This window comes from Dreissena polymorpha, chromosome 10, assembly GCF_020536995.1.
Source record: "Dreissena polymorpha isolate Duluth1 chromosome 10, UMN_Dpol_1.0, whole genome shotgun sequence".
Taxonomy (NCBI): Eukaryota; Metazoa; Mollusca; class Bivalvia; order Myida; family Dreissenidae; genus Dreissena; species Dreissena polymorpha.
The window spans coordinates 81,237,442-81,265,252 of NC_068364.1; the positions used below are offsets into that span (position 1 = coordinate 81,237,442).

The 27,811-nt window shown below is 35.3% G+C and overlaps 2 protein-coding genes across 2 annotated transcripts in view; both read left to right on the top strand.

Moving 5' to 3' along the window:
- LOC127849276 (myosin-3-like) overlaps nt 1–16,066 on the top strand; it is a 28,318-nt gene extending 12,252 nt beyond the window's left edge. The window contains exons 6-15 of the mRNA XM_052381992.1: nt 132–225; nt 1,388–1,449; nt 3,466–3,563; nt 4,649–4,801; nt 6,462–6,565; nt 9,564–9,635; nt 10,499–10,588; nt 12,051–12,160; nt 13,307–13,406; nt 15,202–16,066. Of these exons, the coding sequence (XP_052237952.1) occupies nt 132–225; nt 1,388–1,449; nt 3,466–3,563; nt 4,649–4,801; nt 6,462–6,565; nt 9,564–9,635; nt 10,499–10,588; nt 12,051–12,160; nt 13,307–13,406; nt 15,202–15,504 (1,186 nt within the window). The 3' untranslated portion in view covers nt 15,505–16,066. The remainder of the gene's footprint in view (nt 1–131; nt 226–1,387; nt 1,450–3,465; nt 3,564–4,648; nt 4,802–6,461; nt 6,566–9,563; nt 9,636–10,498; nt 10,589–12,050; nt 12,161–13,306; nt 13,407–15,201) is intronic.
- Nucleotides 16,067–18,006: 1,940 nt separating this feature from the next.
- Nucleotides 18,007–20,082, top strand: LOC127849277 (uncharacterized). The gene is made up of 5 exons (XM_052381994.1): nt 18,007–18,012; nt 18,418–18,632; nt 18,813–18,872; nt 18,933–18,992; nt 19,293–20,082. Exons 1-5 carry the CDS (start codon nt 18,007–18,009, stop codon nt 19,654–19,656), a joined length of 705 nt encoding a protein of 234 aa, XP_052237954.1. The 3' UTR covers nt 19,657–20,082.
- Nucleotides 20,083–27,811: the final 7,729 nt, after the last annotated feature.

The following is a 27,811-nucleotide window of genomic DNA, read 5'->3' on the forward strand; positions in this document are numbered from 1 at the left end:
GTTTCAAGTGAATCTTTCACTCTGGTTTCCAGTCATAGACTATACTTAAAAATCATGTGTGCCCAATCTATTTTAACCTACCATATGAAACACGTGTTTCCAATGATTATCTATTCTATTTGTGTTTCCAGGGATAACCTGATTTCCCAGCTGCAGGAGAGGATATCAGATCTGACCTTGTTTCTGGAGGAAGAGAGACTCAATCATAAACAGACCAAACAGAAGGTTAGACCTTGACAATTAACGGAGCAAAAATAAGTATGACCTTGACAATTAACAGACCAAACAGAAGTTATGGCCCTGACAATTTACAGACCAAACAGAAATTATGGCCCTGACAATTAACAGACCAAACAGAAGTTATGGCCCTGACAATTAACAGACCAAACAGAAGTTATGGCCCTGACAATTAAGTGACCAAAACAGGATATGACCTTGACATTTAACATACATAACATAAGGTTGGACTTTAACAATTAACGGAGCAAACATAGTTATTACCTTGACAATTAACAGATCAAACAGACAATATGACCTTGCAAATTAACAGACCAAACATAAGGTTGGACTTTGACAATTAACAGACCAAACAGATGATATGACCTAGAAAATTAACAGACCAAACAGATGATATGACCTAGACAATTAACAGACCAAACAGATGATATGACCTTGACCTTTAGCATACCAAACATAACATTGGACTTTGACAATTAACAGACAAAACAGAAGCTTTAACTTTGACAATTACGGACCCAACAGATGGTTTGACCTTGACATTTTACAAAGACAATTGCAGGTTTGACCATGAAAATAAACAGACCAAACAGAAGATAGGAAAATTAACAGCTCAAACCGAAGGACTGGCCTTGAAAATCTAAAGACCAAATAGAAGAGATAACCTTGACTTATCACAAACCTATGAGAAAGTCCTGAACAACCAAATTATGACCTTAATAATAAACATACCAATTAGAAGGTAGAACATTGTCAATTAACTGGCCAAACAGAAATTATAACCTTGACAATGATGCAAACATATGACCTTGACAATTAACAGAGCAAACAAAACGTATAACTTTCCTGATTAATGGAAGGTATGACTTGACAGTTCACAGACCAAACTGATTGTTTGACCATCCATTACAGACCAAACATGATTCTGCGGGTATACTATTATAAATTTATAGTAAACGATAGTGGAAAGAATATTATCTGGTTGAAACATCTAAACCATTTCTGTCCAAATGCACAAATACAATTTATGTTTAAAGTTTACGCCGAATAATTACATTGTTAATTGTTTAAATGGGATTAGTGTTAGGAGAAATTTTTTCATGATATTAATTGTATACTTTTCAAGCCAATATTTATTTCAATGTTTCAGGGAGAAGAATTTCTGAAGGACAAGATGGACGAAATGGAGAATTCTAAAAGAAACGCTGTTGCGTACGTAAACTAGTTGAATCTCATAATGTGGGATAATTTTATTAACTTTAATAAAAAAAAAATTTTTTTTAAACCATTTAATTTTTATTAGCAGCTTATCTTGCATGTATATGCAGTTTATATTGGAAAACAAGATTATAATGTTGAAGTGTGGTTGAGTCAACAGTGGCAAGTTGTATAAATATGGATATAACTTTAACAATGCCTTAAGATAACCTTATTTTGATGAAGATAACCAAAGTTAAATACCTTGGCTAAATCTTGTCCAAAACTAAACCAAAATGTGCACCTATTCGGATATCTGTTTTGTATACAATTGCCAACCAAAAACGATATACTAAAATTCAAGATAACCAAAAGTACCCGCTGGATAAAATTTATCCAGATTTATACAATTGTCTGATCATCATAATACTATGACTGAAAAACTGTCAAAACAGCAAAGAAATCCACAAACAAAAACAGAATCTTACACATATTTAAGCAGAAATGTATGATCATCTTAAATAAGACATTTTAGATTATATTTCTGTATTGGTGACTTATGGCTGCTACAAAAATAGTCTAATAAACTTATCAAAATAATCTTTGGTTTTTATTGAAATAAACAGAATACTTAATGTTTTTCATTGTAGGACAAACTCTATGAAGATATTTTGTTTCATATGCTCTGCGTACTCTTTGCCTGGCCAAGCACAGGATATCTTGGTGAAATATGCCTTCAACATCAAATGAATGTCATCTTAATGCACAGCTTTTATGATTTATAAATATTTGTGGGTGCAATGTTTATTTTAATGGGGATAATATATATTAATACTTATGTTACAAAATTTACTCGAATGCATGTGATTATCGGTCAAAGAATGGTGATTATCACGTATGGCCCTGCATGGCCAAATGTTGATAATCGATTATCCGCTCCAGAGCTAAAGCAGTGATGTTACAGCCAACGCGTTCATAATAACAAAAAAGCGTCCACATTCAGTCTCAGCCAACGGTGATCAATACAATTAATACAACTTAAAGAAAGAATCGAACATAATGTTAATGACACGTAGCACACAGTTTGGATAATACAATTATCGATTGAAACTGAAACTCTTCTGTACATTAGATATATGCCTCTATTTTGAAACTGAAACTCTTCTGTTCATTAGATATATGCCTCTATTTGAGCTTTAACAGGATTCATAGAACAGCAAAATTTATAGTTAAAGAAACACTTACCTCGACAACTTAAATCCAATGTTTATAATAATAAAATAACAATGATGTGCTACTCTGTCCTTTGTTGTTATTCCATTTTTTATTGATTTTAAATCACACTTTTTTTAACGATTGTATCGAATGTTAACCACTTTCAGCAAAAACACGATTTACAAAATAAAATGACTTGTCGGAGCAATTTCACAAAATTGATTCTTGACAATGAATGACAAACACACAATCCGAAATAAGTTTTGGATTCGTTCGATGCTAAAAAATATTTAAATGTTAAATATAAATCTTCCATGACGGAAGTGTTGTCCCTTAAATCCAGAGAGTCTAGCTAAAACTGTGTTTCTTCACAGAAATTACGTCACATGAGATACAACATAAATTGCGTGATAAATTGAATGAAAATTAAAGTACATAAAGCTGGTTCTGTAATAAATAGTACAGTTAACGGGGATTTAGTATTAAAGACGTTAATACCATCGTTGCTTGAGGGCCAGAAGTGATAATCAACCCTGGAGTGAATAATCGCCCTCAGGCCTACGGCCTTTGGGTTGATTATTCACTCTGTGGGCCGAATATCACTTCTGGCCCTCAAGCAACGATGGTATTAACCTCTAAATAATCTGTAACCTGTGTTGTTTTATAAAACGGTTCATAAACATTGTGCAAGAAATCATTTAAGTCTTATTAACTAACAAGAAACATACAAGCTCAATAAATAAAATGAATGGTTCACAGTATTTGAAATAATTATTGCATTAGACCATAATATGCTTTTAAAAACTGCTATTGCAGGGAAAAGGACAGGGAATGGAAAGAAGAGCTGGATAAAGTGAAGTCACAGATGACCACTGATTACAACAGCTACAAAGCCACAGCTGAGGGGCAGATAAGTGAGGATTGTTTTCCCTCATGCCCTTCTTATAAATTTGATTGGATAATCCCCTTGAACTTACAGATAAATATTTGCTTTTTTTATTTAAAGTACAGTTTCATATTCCTGTCTAAATTAACTAATACTTTTTTTCACGGAAATTAGCAAAATGTTGTTTCTCCAAGGTTTAATATCCAACAAGACTTAAGAAATATGCCACCATAAGTATGGTTAAAAAATCAAAGTCTATATATTTAACGAACATCTTTATTTTCATATGTTGCCTGACTTGTGTGTATGTCAGAGCTTTTTGGTGTTCTTTCTTGCATGATACACTATGAACTTTTGTTCAAACATGATATTTGAGTATGTTATGTCATGTTCATCAAAAGATTATTTGATCGAATACAGAAAGTTTCAAATATTCAATATTCCTTAACCCCCCCCCCCCCCTTCTTATTGTATGTAACCAATTTTTGTGCATAACACGCAAATTGGAAGACAAAAGTTGCCTGTACTTGTCATATATTATGGTGAGTCGTATATATGAACAACAAGAGATGTGTTTGTAAGAACCACAATGCCCCCTATTGCGCCGCTTTGAAGCCATATATTTGACCTTTGACCTTGAAGGATGACCTTGACCTTTCACCACTCAAAATGTGCAGCTTCACGAGATACACTTGCATGCCAAATATCAAGTTGCTATCTTCAATAGTGAAAAAGTTATGGCCTATGTTAAATTTTTCAGACGGACAGACAGACGCCATATATTAGATATTTGACCTTGAAGGATGACCTTGACCTTCACCTTTCACCATTCAAAATGTGCAGCTCCATGAGATGCACATGCATGCAAAATATCAAGTTGCTATGTTAAATATTGAAAAAGTTATGACCATCAAAGTTTTCGGTCGGACGGACGGACTGACATACTGACTGACGGACAGTTCAACTGCTATATGCCACCCTACTGGGGGCATAAAAATTTAAAATGTAGATTTTCATCAATGCATGATTATCATTATCAGTTTTTGTTTGGCTGTTTTAGACATCTTGTGCAAAATTCACGTAAAACACTTTATTTATGTATTCACATTTCAGCACGCATGAAGAAAGAGATAGAGTTTCTACAGGGGGCGTTTGACTCGTACAAGTCGTCCCTGCATCGTGAGACAGATGATAAATGGTCGCGCAAACAGGCCGACCTGACCAATGAACTAGAACAGAAGAAGAATCAGGAGCTTCAAGAATTGAGTAAGTTAATGAGCCATGGAAAAGTCGGCTTAATGGGTGTGCATAAAGTATCGTTCCAGATTAGCCTGTGAAGTTTGCACAGGCTTATCACGGAGGACACTTTTTGCTTAGAATAGACTTTGACTTTTTTGTTTTGCAGACACTTTCTCTAAACGAAAAATCCCATAAGCGGAAAGTGTTGTCCCTGATAAGCCTGTGCAGACTATGCAGGCTAAGATTGCACAAGTTTTAAGCCCATTTTTCCCAGAAAGTGGTATAAATATACCCTCCCCAGCATGGAGTCACTTCGCAGGCTGGTCCATCAGTCTGTTTAACATTTTAATAGAATTTTGGAGCAAACAACTTCCTTTCACATTTCTCAAGCAATTGAATTTTAAATATGTCATTACAGTGTAGAGTAGATGTACAAGACACTTTGTTCATGCCAAGTGATCCACATGAGTTATGTGCACTTGAACCATTTTTTTATGACATTAGAATAAAATTGCATAAGTTTGTGGACTACTTCCCTATCTCTCATTTGATGAAATTGAAACTTCATTAAATTTAATCTCATAAACAAGACATGTATATGTGCAAAATACCGTTGTCATCCACAATAACCCCCTACACATTCCAAAGCTGTTTGTCCTTGAAAATAGGTTACAAAGCAGTGCAGGGGTATTGTGACAAAGGTCTTGTTAGAATCTTGAGCTCCAAAAATTTAGTAAATAAGTTCATTTAGAGCTCCAAAATTGAATAAATAGTTTGAATTTGGAGCATATGAGCATAAAGCATTGTGTAAATACAGTGAAATCGTTGTTCCTAGTATTTGAGTCAATTTTTTTTATATCAAGCCCCAAAGATTAAGAAAATAAGTTGAACTTGGAGCTCTAAGAATTCAGTTGATCAGTTGTATTTTGCACTTCATAAATTAAGTACATAACGTGTGTTTGGAGCTAAAAGGCTTGAGTGAATAATCTACTTTTGGGTCTACAAGAATTTAGTTAATTGGTTAAATTTAAAGATCTAAAAATGAATGCATATACATTTAAATATGAGAGCTCAAATAATTTAGTAATAATGCAACAGTGGAGCATTAAGAATTGAGAAAATTTGTGTGTGTATTTTAAAGTTTATGAGGTCCTTTTCGAGCCATAGGCTACATTATGTGTGCCCCAGCACTCCTACATAATAAAGTTACTAGACTCACACAAGTTGGGAAGAATTTTGAATTATAACTGAAATTTCCAGCTATTTCATTGTTACTGAATAATTTTTTTAATTTGTGTGGTCTTGTGTCGTGGGGAAAGCCAGAGTACCCAGAGGAAACCCCACCCGTCCAGTATGGTGACCACCAACCATACTCACATGCTTCCATATTTGGGGAAATAAGTTTAATTTGGTGTCAAAACCCTGAGTAAAGTAGTTGAATAATGGAGCTCTAAGAATATCGTAAATAATTTGAATTTATCCCCAAAAAAAGTTGCATGCAGCTCAAGAGAAGTGTTCACAAATGAATACATTTCTTCCAAAAATAAATAAGCAGCATTATTTTTTTTATAGTTTCGAGCAATTCAATAGAAATCTACACCAACATGAACTAATTTATTCAGTAAATAATTAAGCAGCATAAGTTGAAATTAATTCTATTAGTCTGTGCACTTTTCAATAATTTCAGGACAGAAATTTCTTCAAGAGAAGAACCTTGAGAAGGCTCAGTATTCGAAGGAACACCACAGAGCCCTCGACAACCTACGCAAGGAGCACAAACGGGAGCTCGATGTAAGTCGACTGTAATGATCTTTGGTGCCTCAAGCCCTTGTGCAACTAGGCCAGTATAATAAGAGATCATTCTTTTTAATTCAGTCAGTTTTCACACAAAAATGTGTATAGTTAAGTCTCGTAAAGGAATATTCCCTTAATTGGAACATTAAAGAATATAATATGGAGTAAAACTTGGCTTCGTCCTGTCTCTATCTACATCAGCCCTCATGTAGAACAGTTTGTTATGGATAATATTACAAGGGGGAGCTTGTATATATTAAAGGGCTGGAATCATTATTCTTTGTTCTAAATAATAAGAAAGGCTTGAGTATTTCTCAGCATAAGAAACAAATATTTTGACTGTGGTTTCTCACCAAGAATCTTTCGATCCTTTTGGTTAAGGGGATATTTTAGTTTTCCCAGAACATATAGGGGCCAGCCACACTTTTTAGGGTCCACTGGCTATTTAGTGCTCACCTGCTTATTTCATCCATGGTTCTTGATCATTCATTGGTGCCTCGCCCTTCCACGACTAGGCCAACATACTGAGACTCACTCCAGAAAATGGGGTTTAGTGCATTTGGGTTGAGTGTTGTTCAAGACTAGCCAATGCAGTCAGCTCGGGTTAATCAAGAACAACACTTTCTGTTTTTATGAATTTTTTTGTTCACAGTTAGTCTCTCTAAACCAAAATCTAGTATAGTGGGAAAGTGTCATCCCTGATAAGCCTGGGTGGACTTCACAGGGTAACCTGGGATGACACTTTTTGCTTATGCATGGTCTTTTTTCTTTGACCTAAAAAGAGTCTTGAGAAAAAAGTTGTATTTTGTGGTTACTGCGTTTTATTGACAGATTTTTAAATATTTATCTTTTGAAGTTAAAATGATTTTAACACATGATTTTGCTTAAGAGAGGTTGAATAGGTTGCACTTCACTAATTTGCTGTTTGTTTGTTTGGTAAACCAGGAGCAGGAAAGAGTAAGCTGCGCTTAACCTGTTTTGTTTTAATTACATACTACCTTGTTGTGATTTATTTTCACATTATTTATTCCCTTTTAATATATATGTGTCATAACTTTATAAAGTTAAATAAGTTGTTTTGTTATTTATTGGGCTTTTTAACATCTTTAGCTTGGGTTTGATATTATAAATTAGAAGATAGATTTATTTATAGATATCAAACTATACCCTCCATGACCTTTTCATTTACTTATATTAATATATTTATTGTATATTTATGAGATATCAAACTAAACTCTCCTTGACCATTTCATTTACTTACATTATCTACTTGTTGTATATTTACAGATAGACTCATTTGCTATAAAATGCTGTTAAACCATGAAACTAACTGTTATTGATTATTTTCAAAAGTGTGTCACTGGTTCAGAAATTTCCTTGACATTCAACTTGGTTCACACTCTAAATCTGCTTTTTTTCATTTTAAGTTCCCTTTTTAAACCATACTGTCCATATTTCCTGTAGGGATTTATTAATTCTTTTTGGATTGTGAACAATGCATAATACATTTTTATAAAGGGAAATTAAGTAACAGATTCAGCATCTTAAATGCTTTAAAATCTTACAAATAAAAAATCTAGTCTTCATAATGACTATTTTATTGAACTTTTCCCTTTTTTTCAGCCTGTATGTCTGCATACCGTAATGTAGTCGCAATGTAACCTATTTATTGTACATCACAGTCAGAACTGCATGTTGTGGAGTCATATTGCATGTTTGACAGTATATCTTGCTAAAATGTTATTTACTGCATGGTTATCTAATGTGTTTAGGAAGGACCATTAAATGTAGTTGATAATTTTAACAAGTAATGAGCATGACTTGTAGAATAATGCTTTATTGTTTGAACATTGACAACAGTTTTAAACAAAGTTATATAAAAAAATAGATTTTGTCTAAAATGTGATTTCAAAAATTGTCAATTTTGTGGAACAGAAACAGAAATAATTGTTTGTTTGAAATATTTGTTTGATATTTATTATGGAATGATAAGACATGCTCTGAAATCTTGACAAATCATTCATTTTTTGAAAAATGTTTCAAATATTACAAAAATAAAATATGAGCTTATGTATGTGCAAGTTGTTTATAATTGAACAGTTTTCTAGTTTTATGATATGCTCAGCTAACACATCTTGCTTTTAAAGATACACATTCATTTAGATGTATACCTTTAACAATTCTAAGTTTGGTTATTAAAAAAGATTTACCTAATTTCATAACAATCTTCTTTTTAAAGACTGACATTTGAGTAATAATCCCAAAACATCTCACTTTTGATGTTTTTTAAGTTACATGTGTTTTTATGGATCATATCGCTTGTTTATCATTTATATTGATAATTAAAATCGTAGAATTAAGAATTGCACCATAACGTCTTGAATAACATCTTGTATTTTAAGGATTATCATATTATAAATTTAAGGTGTAAGAGTTGAATAATAAGATGAGCATTCGAATGCATAATCTAACATAACATTAAATGTTGGAAGTATAATAATGTCATGTAATTATACAATGTGGTATAATGAAGAAGATATATCTTTGATATTTGATTCAGTTTTTTTTACTATATTTACTGCATTCAAAAGAATGTACTAAGATAAAAAAAAATTATCAAATGTCAAATTACTATTATCAGCACTTATCTTTACAAAAGCATATAGTAACCATCTCAAAACTTTTATTAAGTGAATTTAAATGATGTCATGTCTTGTTCTTTTGCAAAGTTGGAAAGATAAAACATTATCTGAGATAAAAGCAATTATTTTTCCTTCCCTTTAAAGCCAGTTTCATCTTCATTTTAATCAAGTCCTACTCTTTGCTGAAGTGTACCCTGATGAGAGTTGTCACTGCAAGAAATCACAAAGTGCACTCAATGATTACTCACTATGAAAACTGATATTTTATTAGAAATTTTTTAACAAACAATAAATGTTAAGTTTTCCATAGAGAAAAAAAAACTTGCTGATAAGCCTCTGATTGGCTTTTTCAGAGTTTACTGCGCAAATATTCAGACCATGCAGCGGACAAGGAACGCCTGGATAAATGTTCCCAGGAATTGCAGGTACCTTCTACACTTGTTAGACATGAGTTTTAATCTATTTTTTTTTTCTTGATTGCATCAAAAAGCCCAAGTCTTATTGGAACGCTCATCTGTCCGTTTCCTCGATAGAACAAGTAATTGATGTCTATCAGCGAGATCTATAAAAAACGCTTCCACAGTGGAGATCCCAGCCCAAACCAACGACCTTGCTGTTGCTAGGCGGACACCATATCCATTACACCATGGTGATCTGTACAAAAATTGTTGTAGTTTACAATGAAATGATCTATTACAAATAAAAATGCCGTAATTGTTCTAAGACGAGTTTAAGCGGAATATGGCCCTTTGTCTTTTTTCCATAATTAATTACTGGTATATTATCCCACTATTTAGTGTTTTAAAATTCTCTTCAACTTTGGGTGTAATCTTCCTCAAACTTTTACATTTAAATAACCTTAATGTGTAGATGATATCAAACAAAGAAATTGTGACTGCAACCATTTTTGTCAGACTTACGGCCTTTTATCTTTTTGTCTACTGTAGAATATTATATATAATAATAGTTGCTTGAAAATGTCTGTGTCTAATCACATGTTGTTTTAGCAGTCTGTGTTCGTTACACATTTCTTGTACACAAATTCTGGACGAAACTTAGCAATTATAGTTTTCTTTACCATATCAAGACCATGTTTGATTTGGGGGTCAAGTGGGGGAAAAAACTAGGTCAACAGGTCAGGTTTTCAACAATTGGTATACCTTGAAATCAGATGAGGGCACTAGAGCCATCTTAGGCTTTGTGATTTAGAAAAGTAGTAAAATGTATGTTTCATTTTAAAATTATATATCTATCACAGAGCAAATATTGTGTTTTGTTTGTATCCTAGGAAACCAAAAAGGATCTTGCAGATGTGAAAAACAGTTACAATGAGACGTGCCAGCAGTTGGCGAACATCACGCGTACACTCACTGACACGGTTTGTAGCCATCAAATGTACCAACTAATGTTATAGCAGTAAAGACATTAGTTTCATACATCATTGGACGCCCGCAACTTATTGTAAAATAAAGAAGAGATAAAGAACAAATACACTTGGGATCTAAAAAAAAACTTTTTAAAATGCTGAATTTCAATTGCATGTCAGAATTAAAAGCGTTAACAAACACTGATGTTTTGTGTGGAGTAGATGTATCTTATGGCGTTTGATGTTTTCTCTGTATGCATAAGCTTACGTTTTGTTTCCAGATGGGCATTTGTCCTTTGTATACATAGTTACTCTTTATACCCTGTTGTTTTGTTGTGCAGAAAATGCATCTGCTGAAAATTTATCATTCCTGCATATTTATACACTGTTGTTTATTGTACAGAAGATGTGTCTGCTGAAAGTTGATAACTCCTATGTATTTGTACACTGTTATTGTGTTGTACAGAAAATGAATTGGCTGGAATCAGAACATTCCTCTGTATTTTACCCATTTTTTTAAAGAAAATGTTTCTGCTGGAATTCTATCATTAGCCTGTATTATTCACTGTTGTTTTGTTGTACAGAAGATGTTTCTGCTGGAGTTTGATTCACTGTTGTTTTTTGCACAGAATTTTTGCTGGAATTTGATAATTCCTCTTTATTTTTACACTGTTGTTTTTTTTTATCAGAAGATGCAGCTTCTAGGGTTTGATTTACTTTTGTTTTGTTGGAAAGAAGATGCATCTGCTGGTGTTTGAGTCACTGTTGTTTTCTTGTACCGGTACATAAGATGTGTCTGATGATGTTAGATTCACTGTTGTTTTATTGTACACAAGATGCATTTGATGATGTTAGATTCACTGTTGTTTTATTGTACACAAGATGCATTTGATGATGTTAGATTCACTGTTGTTTTGTTGTACAGAAGATGCATCTGGTGATGTTAGATTCACTGTTGTTTTATTGTACACAAGATGTGTCTGCTTGTGTTAGATTCACTGTTGTTTTGTTGTACGGTGATGTGCCTAATTTTATATACTTTGTTGTTATGTTGTACAGATGTTTCTGCTTGAGTTTCATTAATTGTTGTTTTTTTGTAAAGTAAATGTGTTTGCTGGTATATACACTGTTTTTTTGTTGTACAGGAGATGCTGCTTCTTTTGTTTGATTCACTGTTGTTTCGTTGTACAGATGTATTTGTATGTATGTATTCACCGTTGTTATGTTGTACAGTAGATGTGTCTGTTTGCTTTGTTGCACAGAAGATGTGTCTGGTTGCCTGTACTTATACACTGTTGTTTTGTTGTACAGGATATTCGTCTGGTTGCCTGTACTTTTGCACTGAAAATGTTTTGTTGTACAAAAGATGGGTCTGCATGTTTTGTTGAACTGTATATGCATTTGCACACTGTTGTTTTGTTGTACTGAAGACGCATCCGCTTGCCTGTATTTATACTGTTGTTTTGTTTTACAGAAAATGCGCCTGCTTGCGTTTGAGGAGCAGTTTGACCTTAAGGTACAGGAAGTGGATGAGAAGTACCAGTCACGAATCAATGATCTGCTAACAGAGAAAACAGAACTCAAGTGAGTCTCAACCTGTTGTTTTTTTGTGTGTTTTGTTTTGTTGAAAACAGAACTTAGTCTCACTGTTTTGGTTTTGGTTGCTTAGGCAACAGTAACTATTTTGTTTATAAATTTTTAGTCTCCTACTGGTTTTCACTTAAGTAGCTTAAAGGTTGATGTGATTGTTTGGCAAGTGTTATGGGTCCCTAATAGGTGTTCCATTGAAGGAGTCAATAGGTTTAAACTGTGTTGGTCCATCCATCAGACCTTGCATCTGCATAACTGTGATTTCTCAAAAAAGTATTGAAGAAACTTGATTGAAACTTGGTATCGTTACAAAGGGCACATTGAAGACCATAAATTACCTTTTACTTTACACCCATGGTCATTGGTCAAGATTTTATAATGAAACAAAATACGATCTTCATTATACCCCCTAATACAAGGTATAGACTTTATACTGAGATAACCATGGACTTTTTTCCGCCCCTCTGTCTGCCTGTATGTCTGTCTGTCTGTTCCTCCATCAGTCTGTCTTTTTGTCTGTCTGTCGGTTCCTCGGCCCGACCACTCACCCTCACGCCAGCCCGCCGTCTGTCTGTCCGTCGTCTCACTGTCTCCAACATATGCACCGTGATCAGGTTCGCCGAATTAGTACGTTCCTGTAGCAGACAAATCCATGCCATCAGTTTCTCTATGATTTTGATGGAGATCTCTTTTATATTTAACATGGTTTTCACAAGAGCTGCAGCATAAATACAACTTGACAGACTATCAAATTAATTTATTTTCAGATAAAATAGATCATAACAGAACAGGACTTTTGTCGTTAAACTTGTTGTGCTTTTATTACGATACGATTCAAACTGGTTTTATTATCTAGATTCAAATCGTTTGCAGTTTACCGATTTATACTTATATTTCAAGTGTATATATTGAGATGCACATATTTTTCAGAAATATGTACACACTGAGATACTCATATAATGCAGGCATATGTAGTAAATATCAGACACATGTACCAAGACACCCATATATTTCAGACATATATGCCAATAGGCATATATATATCAGAGGCGTATACCAAGACGCATGTATATTTCAGAGGCATTTACCAATATGCACATATATTTCATACGCATATACCAATGCGCATATATATTTCAGACGCATGTACCGAGCCAAGTGTGAGGAGATCTATGAGGAGAAGTTGCTGTTTGAGAAGGACAGAGTGGAGAGAGTCATGACTGCCAAGGAAACTATGAATGTGAGAAGGGCCCCATAGATGAGAAAAGCAGACCATGAATGTGAGAAGGGGATCATGAATATGAGTAAGAGGCCATGAATGTGAGTAGGAGACCATGAATGTGAGAAGGGGACCATGAATGTGAGTAGGAGACCATGAATGTGCGTAGGAGACCATGAATGTGAGAAGGAGAACATGAATGTGAGTAGGAGACCATGAATGTGAGAAGGAGACCATGAATGTGAGAAGGAGACCATGAATGTGAGTAGGGGACCATGAATGTGAGAAGGAGACCATGAATGTGAGAAGGAGACCATGAATGTGAGAAGGAGAACATGAATGTGAGTAGGAGACCATGAATGTGAGAAGGAGACCATGGATGTGAGTAATAGACCATGAATGTGAGGAGGAGACCATGAATGTGAGAATGGAACTCTGAATGTAAGAAGGGGGTCAAGAATGTGAGAAGGGGACCATGAATATGAAAAGTGGATCCTGAATGTGAGTAGGGGACCATGAATGTGAGTAGGGGACCATGAAGGTGAGTAGGGGACCATGAATATGAGTAGGGGACCCTAAATGTGAGAAGGTGACCATGAATGTAAAAAGTGGACCATGAATTGAATGTGAGTAGTGGGCCATGAATGTGAAAAGAGGACCATGAATGTGAGTAGTGAACCATGAATGTGAGTAGGGGACCATAAATGTGAGTAGGCTGGGAAGATGGAAAAGGAGGGGGTAGAGGGGCGGGTGGAGAGATTCCTGACTGCCAAGGAGACCATGAATGTTAGTAGGGGCCATGAATGTGAGAAGGGGCCTTGAATGCGAGTAGGGGACCATTAATGTGAGTTGGGGACCATGAATGTAAGTAGGGGAATTAGAATGTGACCATGAATGTAAGAAGGAGACCACGAATATGAGTGGGGCCCATGAATGTGAATAGGGGACCCTGAATGTGAGTAGGAAACCATGAATGTGAGTAGGTTACCATGAATGTGAAAAGGGGACCATAAATGTGAGAAGGGGGCCATGAATATGAGAAGGGGACCCTGAATGTGAGTAGGTGACCATGGATGAGAGAAGGGGACCATGAATGTGAGTAGGGGACCATAAATGTGAGTAGGAGACCATAAATTTGAGTAGGGGTCCATGAATGTGAGTTAGGGACCATGAGTGGGAGTAGGACTTACAGAGCAATCATGAATGTAAAATGCAATTGGGGGAGGGTTGTTTGACGGGGATGTAGGGGTGGAGCTCGTCCTGACTTCAAAATAGACCATGAGCATGGGGCGGTCCGTGCTTGAGTCTTTGATCAGAAATGCTCATTAGATCTATTTTGTACTTTTCATAGGTATTATGGATATCAAAGGAAAATAGATGGGCCCTTGTTTATTAATCTTTCCACGTCTTTGTTTATTGTCTTTATTCATATACATATTGTCTTTTTGAGTATAATAATAGAACATGGTAAGACAAAATTATGTCACAACTGATTATGTTTCTTTGTTCCTATATTTGAATGAAATTATTGATCTGTTAAAAAGAAATTGAATAATTGATAATAGTAGACATGCAATGCTGGAAAGCATTATACACTTTTTTACCAGTGTTTTAAAATGGTTAGTTATTTTGCATCATGCAAAAATGGACTAATATTACAGAAATACATACGTACTTAAATGATAAATTTTTAATTCAGCAGTATTTTTAATAATTGCCAGGATGTGACACTTTCAATATCAAACCTTTTTAAAGTCCCTTATCAAATTTGAAAATTTAACCATTTTTCAAAAGCCCTTTCTTCTCTTCACAACAGAAAATGCTACAATCCAAACACAAGGCAAATGTGAACCTCGCTCCAACAATGAAGGAAGCCCAGGACCAGAAGAGAATTCAAAAGGTTCGCCCGGGAAGCGCACCCATCACTAAGGGTGAGACCATCACTGTAGCCCTGTCTGCCGGAGAGACTGGGCATCTGGTACACGCGGAGGCCCAATATGTCCGCCCGACTGTGATTCTGCCAGAAGACTCGGAGGAAATTCAGCGACTTCGAGCAACATTGTACGAGGAAGTGAAATCAAAACCGACCCACGAGAGTATATCAGACAGTGTACCATGATGTGTTGAATAATATTTTATATGTAATAATTTTGTGGTGTGTAGCCTCTTGGAACCAATTTCAGAGGGGATGGGGCAGTGTTGCAAAATGTTGCAATTATGTCATGGTATTATATTGTAATGCTGGTTTACACTTTTTTATGTAAAAGGCTCAGATGTATCATGCTCGTTAAAGTTAATTTCTGTTTAGTTAGTGTATATTTTACCACTTTTTTAGCTCGACTATTATATATCAAATATATATAGTGGAGCTATCCTACTCACCCCGGCATCGGCGTTACCGTCTGCGTTACCGTTAGCGTCTGCGATCGCGTGCAAATGTTAAAGTTTTCGTACTACCCCAAATATTTTCTTTGTCCCTTCACATATTGCTTTCATATTTTGCATACTTGTTGACCATAAGGACCCCAACCTATAAACAAGAGCAGACAACTCGATCAAGCATTTTGTCATAATTATGGCCCCTTTTCCGCTTAGAATATGCAGCACATGTTTAAGTTTGCGTACTACCCCAACTATTTTCTTTGTCCCTTGACATATTGCTTTCATATTTTGCATACTTGTTTTCCGACATTACCCCAACCTACATGTATAAACAAGAGCAGACAACTTTATCAAGCATTTTGTCATTATTATTGCCCCTTTTATACTTAGAATATGCATATTATTGATAAATCTTTGTTAAAGTTTGCCTACTACCCCAAATATTTCCTATATCCTTTGACATATTGCTTTTATATGTTGCATACTTGTTTACCAACATGACCCCAACCTATAAACAAGAGCAGACCACTGTATCAAGCATTTTGACATAATTATGGCCCCTTTTACATTGAGATAATTGAACATTTTGCTTAAATTGCCCTAACTTCTTTATTTATGATCACATTGTATTATTACTTTGACAAAACAACACTTACCTGAATACCACAATAGATTCCACCCAAACAATACCCCACGCCCCTACCCAGAATCTCTCCCCCCTCCAACCTCCCCCCCCCCATTTTTTTTAACATCATCTTATAAATTACCCCACCCCACATTATACCTCCCTCTCGCCCCCCTACCCCCCATTTTTTTTAAACATTTAATAAATGACCCCACCGCACATTATACCCCCCTCTCACCCCCCCACCCCCCCCAAAAAAAAAAAATTTTTTTTTTTTCCTTCTTTTTTTTGGAAAGATCGTCTAATAAATTATTGAATATGAACAATTTCCCCATGATGTCTTGCGTTATACTGTCAAGCACTCCAATAGTCAAGCGCGCTGTCCTCTGAAGCTCTTGTTAGTAAATGCATTCAGAATTGAATTTTCCCGAAATTATTAATGATAATAAATGTTCCATTATAGGTGTTTATTGTCATTTTTGTAAAGATTGAAATGTGCGTATTAAATGTGCACATGTATAATCTAGCTAGCTATTATGCCCCCACGAAACTCAGAAAATGTTATAAAATAACTAATGAAAATCAATTCTATTTGTATTGCTATTTAAAATTTACGCAATCACATTGTGCTTATTGTGACCTTTTTGATAACGTTTTTATTTTTGGTCTGTTGTCAAATCTTACTTGGTAAACACCTAAGAGGCAACATAGTCATTTATTTCACAATTTTATGAAATTTTCGCGAACTGGGTAATATGAGGACAGAGACATAGATAACATCTAAGTCTCTGATGAGGACAAAACCTAGGAATCTAGGTCAACGTGTACATACTAGTTATAATGTGTTGTATGTAATAAATATAAATACTGTTAAGAAATTTATATTAGTCTCAATACAATTTCATGTTTTGTTTTGTTTTTAAATCAAGGCACATACATTTATTGATTTTGGATTTTTGAAAAACATTGCTTTGGTTATAGTCTGATGTGTGTGCTTTAAATCTGTGCATCGGTCAAGTCACCAATTCATTTTAAATTAATGTCCAACAAATATTTTTTGACAGTAGTTACTTTGTACAAAGTTTACATATCCTCTGTATCCCTACTTCTTGTAATTTAAGGGATTGAAATTCAAACATTAAACTTTCAATTATGAGTTATCACTGAAATCATATAGTATAACATTTTTATATGGACAATGCAGAATACATGATGATTGTGTTTAAGTTAATATTTTATTCGTGGCCTTCTTTTATGATTGTTCACTGCCAATGTTGAATTGATGATCAATCAGAGTAATAATGTATGTATCCAATGAAGCAACTTCTTAAAAAGCTGACAAAATGTGCCAAAACAGTATTTTATGTATTTGTTTGCCTTGTTGATAGAAACTGATTTCTATTCCTAAGCATATGTATCCAATGTTTCTCATTTCTAAATTTACCGGTAATAAGTTAATGTCAATGGGTACCATTTTCTGTTTTTTCTTTTGTGCCTGCAATTTAATAAAAATGTGACTGTGATATTTTACACACCAGATCTGTTTTATTGTGATATTATGTGTATTAGACATGTTTTGTATATATGTGTCTTTTTCTGTAAAAATTTGGCAAAATGCATGTGCGTAAAGTGTCGTCCCAGATTAGCCTGTGCAGTCCACACAGGCTAATCAGGGACGACACTTTACACTTTAATAGTATTTTTCATTCAAAGGAAGTCCCTTTTTACCGAAAATCTAGTTTTAGCGGAAAGTGTCATCCCTGCTTAGCCTGTGCGGACTGCACAGGCTAATCTTGGATGCCACTTTACACACATGCACATGCATTTTCTCAGAACAAGACACATAGATTCTCTATGCTGTTATTAACCACTAGTCACTAACAGTGTGCATAGATCGTTTCCCTCTCAGATGTGTTTACCTCAGGCTTATGAAAAACATATGAGCCACGTTTTGCTAAGATTGATTCTAGGATGTATCCAAACAGTTTAGCTCCAGACATGCCTCTGCATCAATAAACTCTGAAGAAGAATCATTATGTTCCCTTAAGAGGCAATGACAATTTCAATGCCTTAATAGCAGACAGGGTGGCTCCTGACCAGACTGGGCAAGGCAATGAAACCTTAAATGCCTTAATAGCAGACAGGGTGGCTCCTGACCAGACTGGGCAAGGCAATGAAACCTTGAATGCCTTTATAGCAGACAGGGTAGCTCCTGACCAGACTGGGCAAGGCAATGAAACCTTGAATGCTTTTATAGCGGACAGGGTAGCTCCTGACTAGACTGGGCAAGGCAATGAAACCTTGAATGCCTTTATAGCAGACATGGTGGCTCCTGACCAGACTGGGCAAGGCAATGAAACCTTGAATGCCTTTATAGCAGACATGGTGGCTCCTGATCAGACTGGGCAAGGCAATGAAACCTTGAATGCCTTTATAGCGGACAGGGTGGCTCCTGACCAGACTGGGCAAGGCAATGAAACCTTGAATGCCTTTATAGCAGACATGGTAGCTCCTGACCAGACTGGGCAAGGCAATGAAACCTTGAATGCCTTTATATCAGACAGGGTGGCTCCTGACCAGACTGGGCAAGGCAATGAAACCTTGAATGCCTTTATAGCAGACAGGGTAGATCCTGACCAGACTGGGCAAGGCAATGAAACCTTGAATGCCTTTATATCAGACAGGGTGGCTCTTGACCAGACTGGGCAAGGCAATGAAACCTTGAATGCCTTTATATCAGACAGGGTGGTTCCTGACCAGACTGGGCAAGGCAATGAAACCTTGCATGCCTTAATAGCAGACATGGTGGCTCCTGACCAGACTGGGCAAGGCAATGAAACCTTGAATGCCTTAATATCAGACAGGGTGGCTCCTGACCAGACTGGGCAAGGCAATGAAACCTTGAATGCCTTTATATCAGACAGGGTGGCTCCTGACCAGACTGGGCAAGGCAATGAAACCTTGAATGCCTTAATAGCAGACAGGGTGGCTCCTGACCAGACTGGGCAAGGCAATGAAACCTTGAATGCCTTAATAGCAGACATGGTGGCTCCTGACCAGACTGGGCAAGGCAATGAAACCATGAATGCCTTAATAGCAGACAGCGTGGCTCTTTACCAGACTGGGCAAGGCAATGAAACCTTGAATGCCTTAATAGCAGACAGGGTGGCTCCTGACCAGACTGTGCTTATGCTGAACTGCATATGGCATAATACCCATTTTTGCAGGGCAAAGCTTATTAACCCATTTATGCTTAGCATCTAGAAAAAAGGCCTTGGCAAACAGCGTAGACCAAGATGAGACGCCGCATGATGCGGCGTCTCATCAGGGTCTGCGCTGTTTGCTTCAAGGAATTTCTGTAAGAAATATTCTAAATATAGAAATAAATATACTAGACATCCCTAATTTTGGAAATAAATTGATCCAATTTAGAAGGAGGGGAGAGTCCACTAGGCATAAATGGGATAAATACTGTTTTTTTTTATTATTATTTTATTACAACCTTGTTTTAATGTTATAGATAATACAGCAAAACTGTGGTCTTTATATTATTATATTAGTACTGTGTAAAACAAATTTATTACTTGTGCTTTCAATAGATTATTTTAAGAAAAAATATATATCATGTTCAAGAGATGAGTTTTCATACAGATTATACTAATAGGTAAAAATAAATAAAAATGGAGAATATATTTGGTTATTTTTTCATCAAACAAAGTATAAAAATGCATGCGTGTATGTATATTCATTTGAAAGAGACTACTTGGTGATATATTAGGCTGCCGACCGTTAAAATGATACATTGCAGGCACACAAAACATCCGGCGACCTTAACCTTGACACTTGATTATGGGCCGTGGGGACCTACAAAGTGCTTCTGTACTCGATGGTAACCAAAGCAACATCGAATTTAGAACAACGGTTGCGCTCTCTATGCGTATCGAATGACCATATTTTTGGACAGTCTTCACGTAGCAAAGCAAGTTTGAATTGGGACCTTATCTTGATTACTTGCCAAAATAACTGAGAATTCGTCTTTCAAAATTACGAGTATCGCCTCTCAAAGCCATTGAAACAGGAAAACCTAACAATATAAAAAGATCTCAGCTCGTATGCACAAAATGTCATGTGGGAGATATTTAATACGAGTACCGTTATATTACGATATGTCCAGCCTACAATTCAACGTGACAATAATTTATCACAGCGTACTATTATGAAAGATCAAGCATGTTTAAATCTGTTGAATTCATTGGTACTTCAAAGGAAAAAAAATACACGTATAAAGCTTGAGAAATGTGTAGAATAAAAAACGTAAATATGCACACTCAATTTATCTTGGCTGGAATTTACTTCCGAAAAATATTCTTACAATAAAACGATATTGCTCAAAGAATCCAAATTCTAACACCACTCAATACTATATTGTTATCAAAAGAATCATGTATGTATTCAATATTTGAATAACTTTCAAATTTGTATCCTTCAAACTGCATGCTGAACGGGGGTCTATCACAAATAAAAAAATTGAGAAGCGACCAATACTTATGTATTGCGTCGTTTGCTTGCTCTCAATGCAAAATCAACGGGTGCCGTTAATTAAAGATGGAGTTACCCGCATGCTGCCACGTCCACATATCCACCCGCATTTGGGAACCTAAACTTTCAGAACCAGCAGCCACGGCAGTTTCAACGGAAGAAAGACATACATACAGCAAATTCTATTCATTTGCAGGCGACAATGTTCCACAAGTTCATCGACAAATGAAAAACGCTTAAATACTTAGTCGACCATCGCCAAGGATATATATTCCCATGTTGTATGTTTACACGAAGATTGTACGAAGATTGCAATCATGTAGAGAGTCCAATCTATAGTAAGGCTCTTCGAGTTTTAACTAAACCATAAGATGCGACGACTTAGCAAACAGCGCTATTGTCGCACAGAACAGTGATACAGATTCTACCAAGTCGTTATGATCTATTTGGTAATAAATATACTACCGTTTACTATGTTGAATGAAATAAACGTTGATACATGAACGTCAATGAAGAAATACGGTTCTTTTTATTATCGTCATAATGAAATAAAACGAAACGTGTTCAAGATGCATTCACCGTATTATGAATACGATTGCAAATATGATGTACTTTAAAAGAGTGTCCTAATCGAACAATATATTAATATGAACACATATCGTATATCATCGTTAACCCAAACCATATCATTATAAACAAAATTAACGAAAAAAGAACACACTATTAATAAACTTAACTATTGCAAGCAAATCAAATTTAAGTAGACACATACAAAATTAATGATATGAGATATGTTAGATTGTAACAAGTATACATGATAACTATGCATATATTTAGATATACACATCATAAGATGAACGCATTGACTGCATAACAAAACATGCAGCTATTTACAATTGTTTAGTCAATTCAATTATCTTTACAGTAATGCAGATACGCTTTGTTTAAGTATGGACAACTGATAGGCAGTAATTGGTTTAGATAAAAATGCTTTTGGATGTAACGTTTAAGTAACTTATCTAAACATATGTAACCTTCCAAGTGTTCAAAAAATGAAAATGAATCAAAACATTCAAAACCAAATGTTTTTATGAGATACACAAATTATGTCTTCATATACAAAGATATCAAACTAAATTATCAGGAGAGTTAAACTCTACGAATAAAGGGCTCTTATTCTATGCACCGTAACCCTTTCCCACTCAGAAGCAAAGTGAAAATGGCTATGTGCAAACAGCATAAAACTTGAACAGCCTGCGAGTAACTCGCAGTCTGTTCAGGTTTTATGCTGTTTGCTGCTCATCAGTATTTAAGTGATGGAAAGAAGCTTTTAAAATTTGAATCTAGTAAGAAATTACTTTAATTCAAAATTAACTTTCAAAGGGACTACACATGCCTCAAAATACTTATGTGGTAAAGGGTTAACTATGGACATATGTACACGTGTATGTACATGTAATAGGCAAATAACATATCTTAATAGTTCCGGTTCCGGTTTAAATGTAAACATATACAATAAAAATGAAATATATGAAATAAAAATAATCGCGAGTGATCTGAGCGAATGTGAATGTTTTCAATGGATGAAATATATTAATATGGACTATTACAGGAAAGCCAAGTAATGACATTTTGTTTAAACGTGCTTTAAATGGGAGTTCTCACTTGCAATACCCCTCGCTTTATTTTCGAGCGGGTGGGGTGCGATATTTTTCAAATCTTATAAAGATAAAGATAAAAATAGCATTCACAAACTTATAAAAAAAAAAAACTGACAAACAAGCTAAATCCTTTCAGCTTAATACCCATTATGTTCAGTTAATTCGTCACTATTGACCAGGTTTTTCTACTTGAAAATTTTGAAGTCGCGACGATCTGAAGTAACCGTTAATCACTTGCACGGCCACGGGAAAAAACTGACAACATCTCACAACTTCAAAAGCGCATTATAATGAGTAAAAGGCAACACTCATCAACAGCGAGTGAAAGCAACACAGCCGATACAAGCCTCCTGGATTTACCTGTCTTCGAAACACCAAATTCAATTAAACAAAGCAAGCAAACCAAAAAAAGAGGTAAAAAATCGAAGACGGAACAAGACAAAACAAACCAGAAAAGTATGGCTGACTTTGTGAACAAAACCGCGACAGAAAAAACTGAATCCTCGATCGAAAAACGCCTCGATGAAATCTGTTCCAAACTGTCCAATGTGCTAACTAAAAATGACACCTCCTTAATAAAAAATATAATCAAGGAAACACTGGATGAAATTAAAGAAAAATTCCTTGGAAGTGTACTAAAAAAGCTTGAAATCATGGAAGGAAGCATTTTCGAACACAAAAATGAGCTAGATGCATTGAAAAAACAAGTTAACGATCAGAAAGTCGAGATAGAGGCCCTTAAATTAAAGCAATGCGAAACAGAATATAGCCAAAGTTCCAGTCTCAACGATCTAGAGCAATACGGAAGACGAAACAGTATCCGGATTTCTGGCCTCTCAAATGACACTGACCAACAAGCATCAATGACCGTGGCCGATGAAACTATGAAAATGTTGAGTCAAAAGATTGGCCTTAAATTGGGAAGTACGGATGTTGACGTTGCCCATCGTCTTGGGAAATACATACCAAATAAAAGCCCACCAGTTATCGTCAAATTTGTCAGGCGGCAAACAAAAATTGAGGTCATGAAACGTGCCAAACTATTGAAAGGTACTGGCATTTATATAAACGAGGACCTCACAAAGACAAATGCAGAGGTTTTAGCTTCATTACGTCTGAAAGAACCCGAATTAGTGGAGAAGGCTTGGTCCCGCGACGGAAAGCTATTCGTGCGATACCGAGGACATGAGCGCAATGAGATAGTGTCATCTGACAAATACAGACTTTGGCTGGCAAAACCATGGCCAAACAGAAACCAGATGACACCCGGTACAACATATGCCCGCAAAGTGTCAGATGGAAGCAACCCAAGACCGGCCAACAGATCTTAAACCTTCGAACAGTTTCAATAACTCTGGTCCCGAATATGGCTCCTTTGTGCACCCATAGAAACGTTGTCGTGCAACTATTTCATAAACTGTTGTTTTTGTAACTGTACAACACACAGACACACACACGCACGGACGCATGCACGCACGAAATGAACCTGGCACGAATGAAAAATAGTTATGTTTATTATACAAAAGTACATAATTATCTAATGATGTAACATCTTATATTTGTCAATATAGCTATTCATGCTCATCTATACTTGATCCTAGATATTTTACACGTGCATTATCATAATACCACACATCTGTACACTGTTTTTATGTAATTGATATATAATTTAATATATAACGGATATGGCTCCTTTGAGCACCTGTTGTCTGCAACCCTGTTCATAAACTGTGGTTTTTTATAATTGTACAACACACACACAAACGCGCAAGCACCCATGCACGCACGCATTCACCGACATATCATTATATATACCTACATCCCCTACAAACACGCGAGCACAAACACACGCATGCACACATCACGTGCTTTACAACCACCGATTAACATAATAACACATCCATTCATAAAAATATTAAAAATATGTTTATTATACAGTATAACATAATTATCTAATAATGTAAAATTTTATATTTGTCGATGTAGCTATGTTTCTTATACAATAGTATACAATTATCTAAGGATGTAACATTTTATATTTGTCAATGTAGCTACTCATGCTTATTTATACTTGAACCTAGATATTTTACACATGCATTGCTATAATTCCACACATCTGTACACTGTTTTTATGCCATCGATATATATTTAAATATATAGCGTGCGGTGCTTATAATATATACCGAACGTTTGTGCTAAACATGCAGATATATGCAATCTGTAAATTAGATTTACTCTATAATACCACATCACCTATGTTGTTATCTAACTACTCTCGTAAACATTTTTTTAACCAAATACTATATTCCCATTAGAGTTACACGCTCATAATTTTGATAACCTAGTATAAACACATCCGGAAGTTAGTCTAGTTCATCTTTTTTTCGGAGCTAGATAAACTGACGGCCGGATACAGACGAAATTAAAATATGAGATTTTCATTCCAAATGTAGATTACTTCTAACAAGCCTTTCTTTATTTAGTAAAAAGTGTGAGTACCCGTTAGTCGATCTAAGCATATTTCGTTTTTCGTATATTTAGATCGACAAGGAGACGGATATTCAAAATAACCTGTTAACCTGTTTTTAATTTAGCAGATTTACCCTACGTTTTCGTGTGCGTTTCCTTATAGAGCATATATCTCTTAATATTAACACATATTTTTGTAAATGCAATAACCATATTTAGTTATTATTGTTATTAAAGTTATCTACGCTTAATAAGTATGACAACGTACACAGACGGGCAAACCCACACGTACGGACGCACAAACACATACACGTACGCGCAACCACATAGCGCGCATGCCCAAAACTCACACGTTCGCGTGCACGAAAAGTTAAACCAGCATACGCACACACTCAAACGAATACACTCACACACACACATGCGCGCATGCACACACACGAAAGCGCACTCACGCGCACGCGGAAACACACGCGCTCACACACACGCAAGTACACTCACACTCAAACGCATGAGCACACACACATAGGCACAAACGCGTGTGTGGATACACACGCGCTTACACACACAAGTACACGCAAACACGCGCACGCGCGAACGCGCGCACACGCGTATACACAAACTTGCACACAAACGCTCATGCCCGCACAAACGCGCGTACGGATACACACCCGCTCACACACACACACGCAAGTACACGCAAACACACGCACAAACACAAACTTGCGGACACACGCTCATGCCCGCACCAACACAACACACGCACACAGCAAGCACGCACACACCCACATACCCACCCCCAACACACACCAGGTTACGTGTAACTTGTTAAATGTTGATGTCGATAATAACACATTGGTGGATCGACTCTTTTTACATTATTAACTGTTATCTATATCATATTGAAACCAGGAAACGTACATTTATAATACTAAATATAAAATCGATTTCTTTTTATACGTAGAAAAAGAAATTCACTATTCAGTGATTTATTTTCCAAAGAGTGATCATCCATTGCACGGTGTCATATATACTAATTGTTTGTTGTTGTTGTTTTTTTCAGATCATTATCAATACTTTGACGATGTTGACAAAACAGTGTTTATTCATCCCTGAAAATAATATTCGTATTCCTTTTTGTACATATAACCTTTTTGTGCTGTTTTCTTTTTAATCTTGCATGTGTGTTTAGACGCGAAATCATCCCAAAGACGATAATATTAAGAAAAACACAATGTATTTTTTATGAAATAGCTATTTTTGTAATTTGGATTGTGATTTTCTGCGCACAGTGTACTGACCTTTTATTTCTATTACACTAAAATTATCTTTCGAAGATATGAAAAAACAACAACTGTTTTTTTAGAATTTACTGCCATACATTTTATGTCTCAGATCACTTTTTATTACTCAATTAGTTTTAGTATTTCCAGTGTACGGAAATATGTTTTTTTCATGTCTCTATTGGAGGCCAGTCGTTTATTGTTCTTTTTTTCTCACTTTTGTTATTATTTCTTTTTACTTCCTCATTTCTATGGTATATTCATCTTTTTGTATCTCTAATCTTTGTTTCCTTGTTTTGTTTGTATGTATGAACATATGTCTTAAAATAGAAACCAACTGGACAAGCACACACAAATTATCATTTACATTACCCTCTACCGCTTTAAATGATTAAAATATGTACTTTGAATGTAAAAGGGCTAAACAATAAAGACAAACGAATAAAAATCTTCAAATGGTTAGACGAAAAAAAATATACTTTATGCCTACTACAAGAAAGTCACTTGACACACTCTTTAGCACAAATCTTAAAGGATGAATGGGACGGAGACATCTATCTTAGTGGACAACATACTAATAAACAAGGTATTGCTTTTTTGATTAAAAACAATACAGGGATCACAGTCGATAACTTAAACGAAATAATAATTGGCAGACTAGCAAGTATAGATATCAAAATACACGAAACACAATTAACATTAATCAACGTCTACGGTCCTAACATAGACGATTCCACATTTTACGAAACATTACAAACCTTCATAATTAATAACCAAGATAAAAATATAATAATCGGTGGTGATTTCAATACTGTCCTGAACCCATCAGTAGATAAAAAGAAGGGAAACCTTTATACTCATCCTAAAAATAGAAACATTTTGAGTAACATTATTGAAAACTACAATATGATAGACATCTGGCGTACAGTAAATCCAAAAGAAAGCAAATTCACCTGGCACTCAAACACAAAACCAACAATATTTTGTAGATTAGACTATTTTTTAATATCTGAGTCACTTTGCAACATTATTGACTCATGCAGCATTAAACCAGGATTTATGACAGACCACTCTCTAGTTGAACTTAAACTGCACAATATACAACCTGAAAGAGGCCCAGGATACTTTAAAATTAACAACAGCATCTTATTAGATACACAATACCAAACACAAATAAAACAGGAAATATTAAATACTGTTCAAAATAATAAAGACGCAAACCCAAACACCTTATGGGAAGTAATTAAAGGAAATATACGTAATACAACAATTAGATACACATCATTTAAACAAAAAGAAACACACAAACTTGAAACTGAAACCATCAAAACCATTGAAACACTTGAAAAACAATTGCATCAAACAAACACAAATGATACCACCGACATTGAAAATGAAATAACAATAAAAAAAACAAATATTAGATGGAATCTATCTTACACATCTCAATGAAATAATACTAAGAGCGCG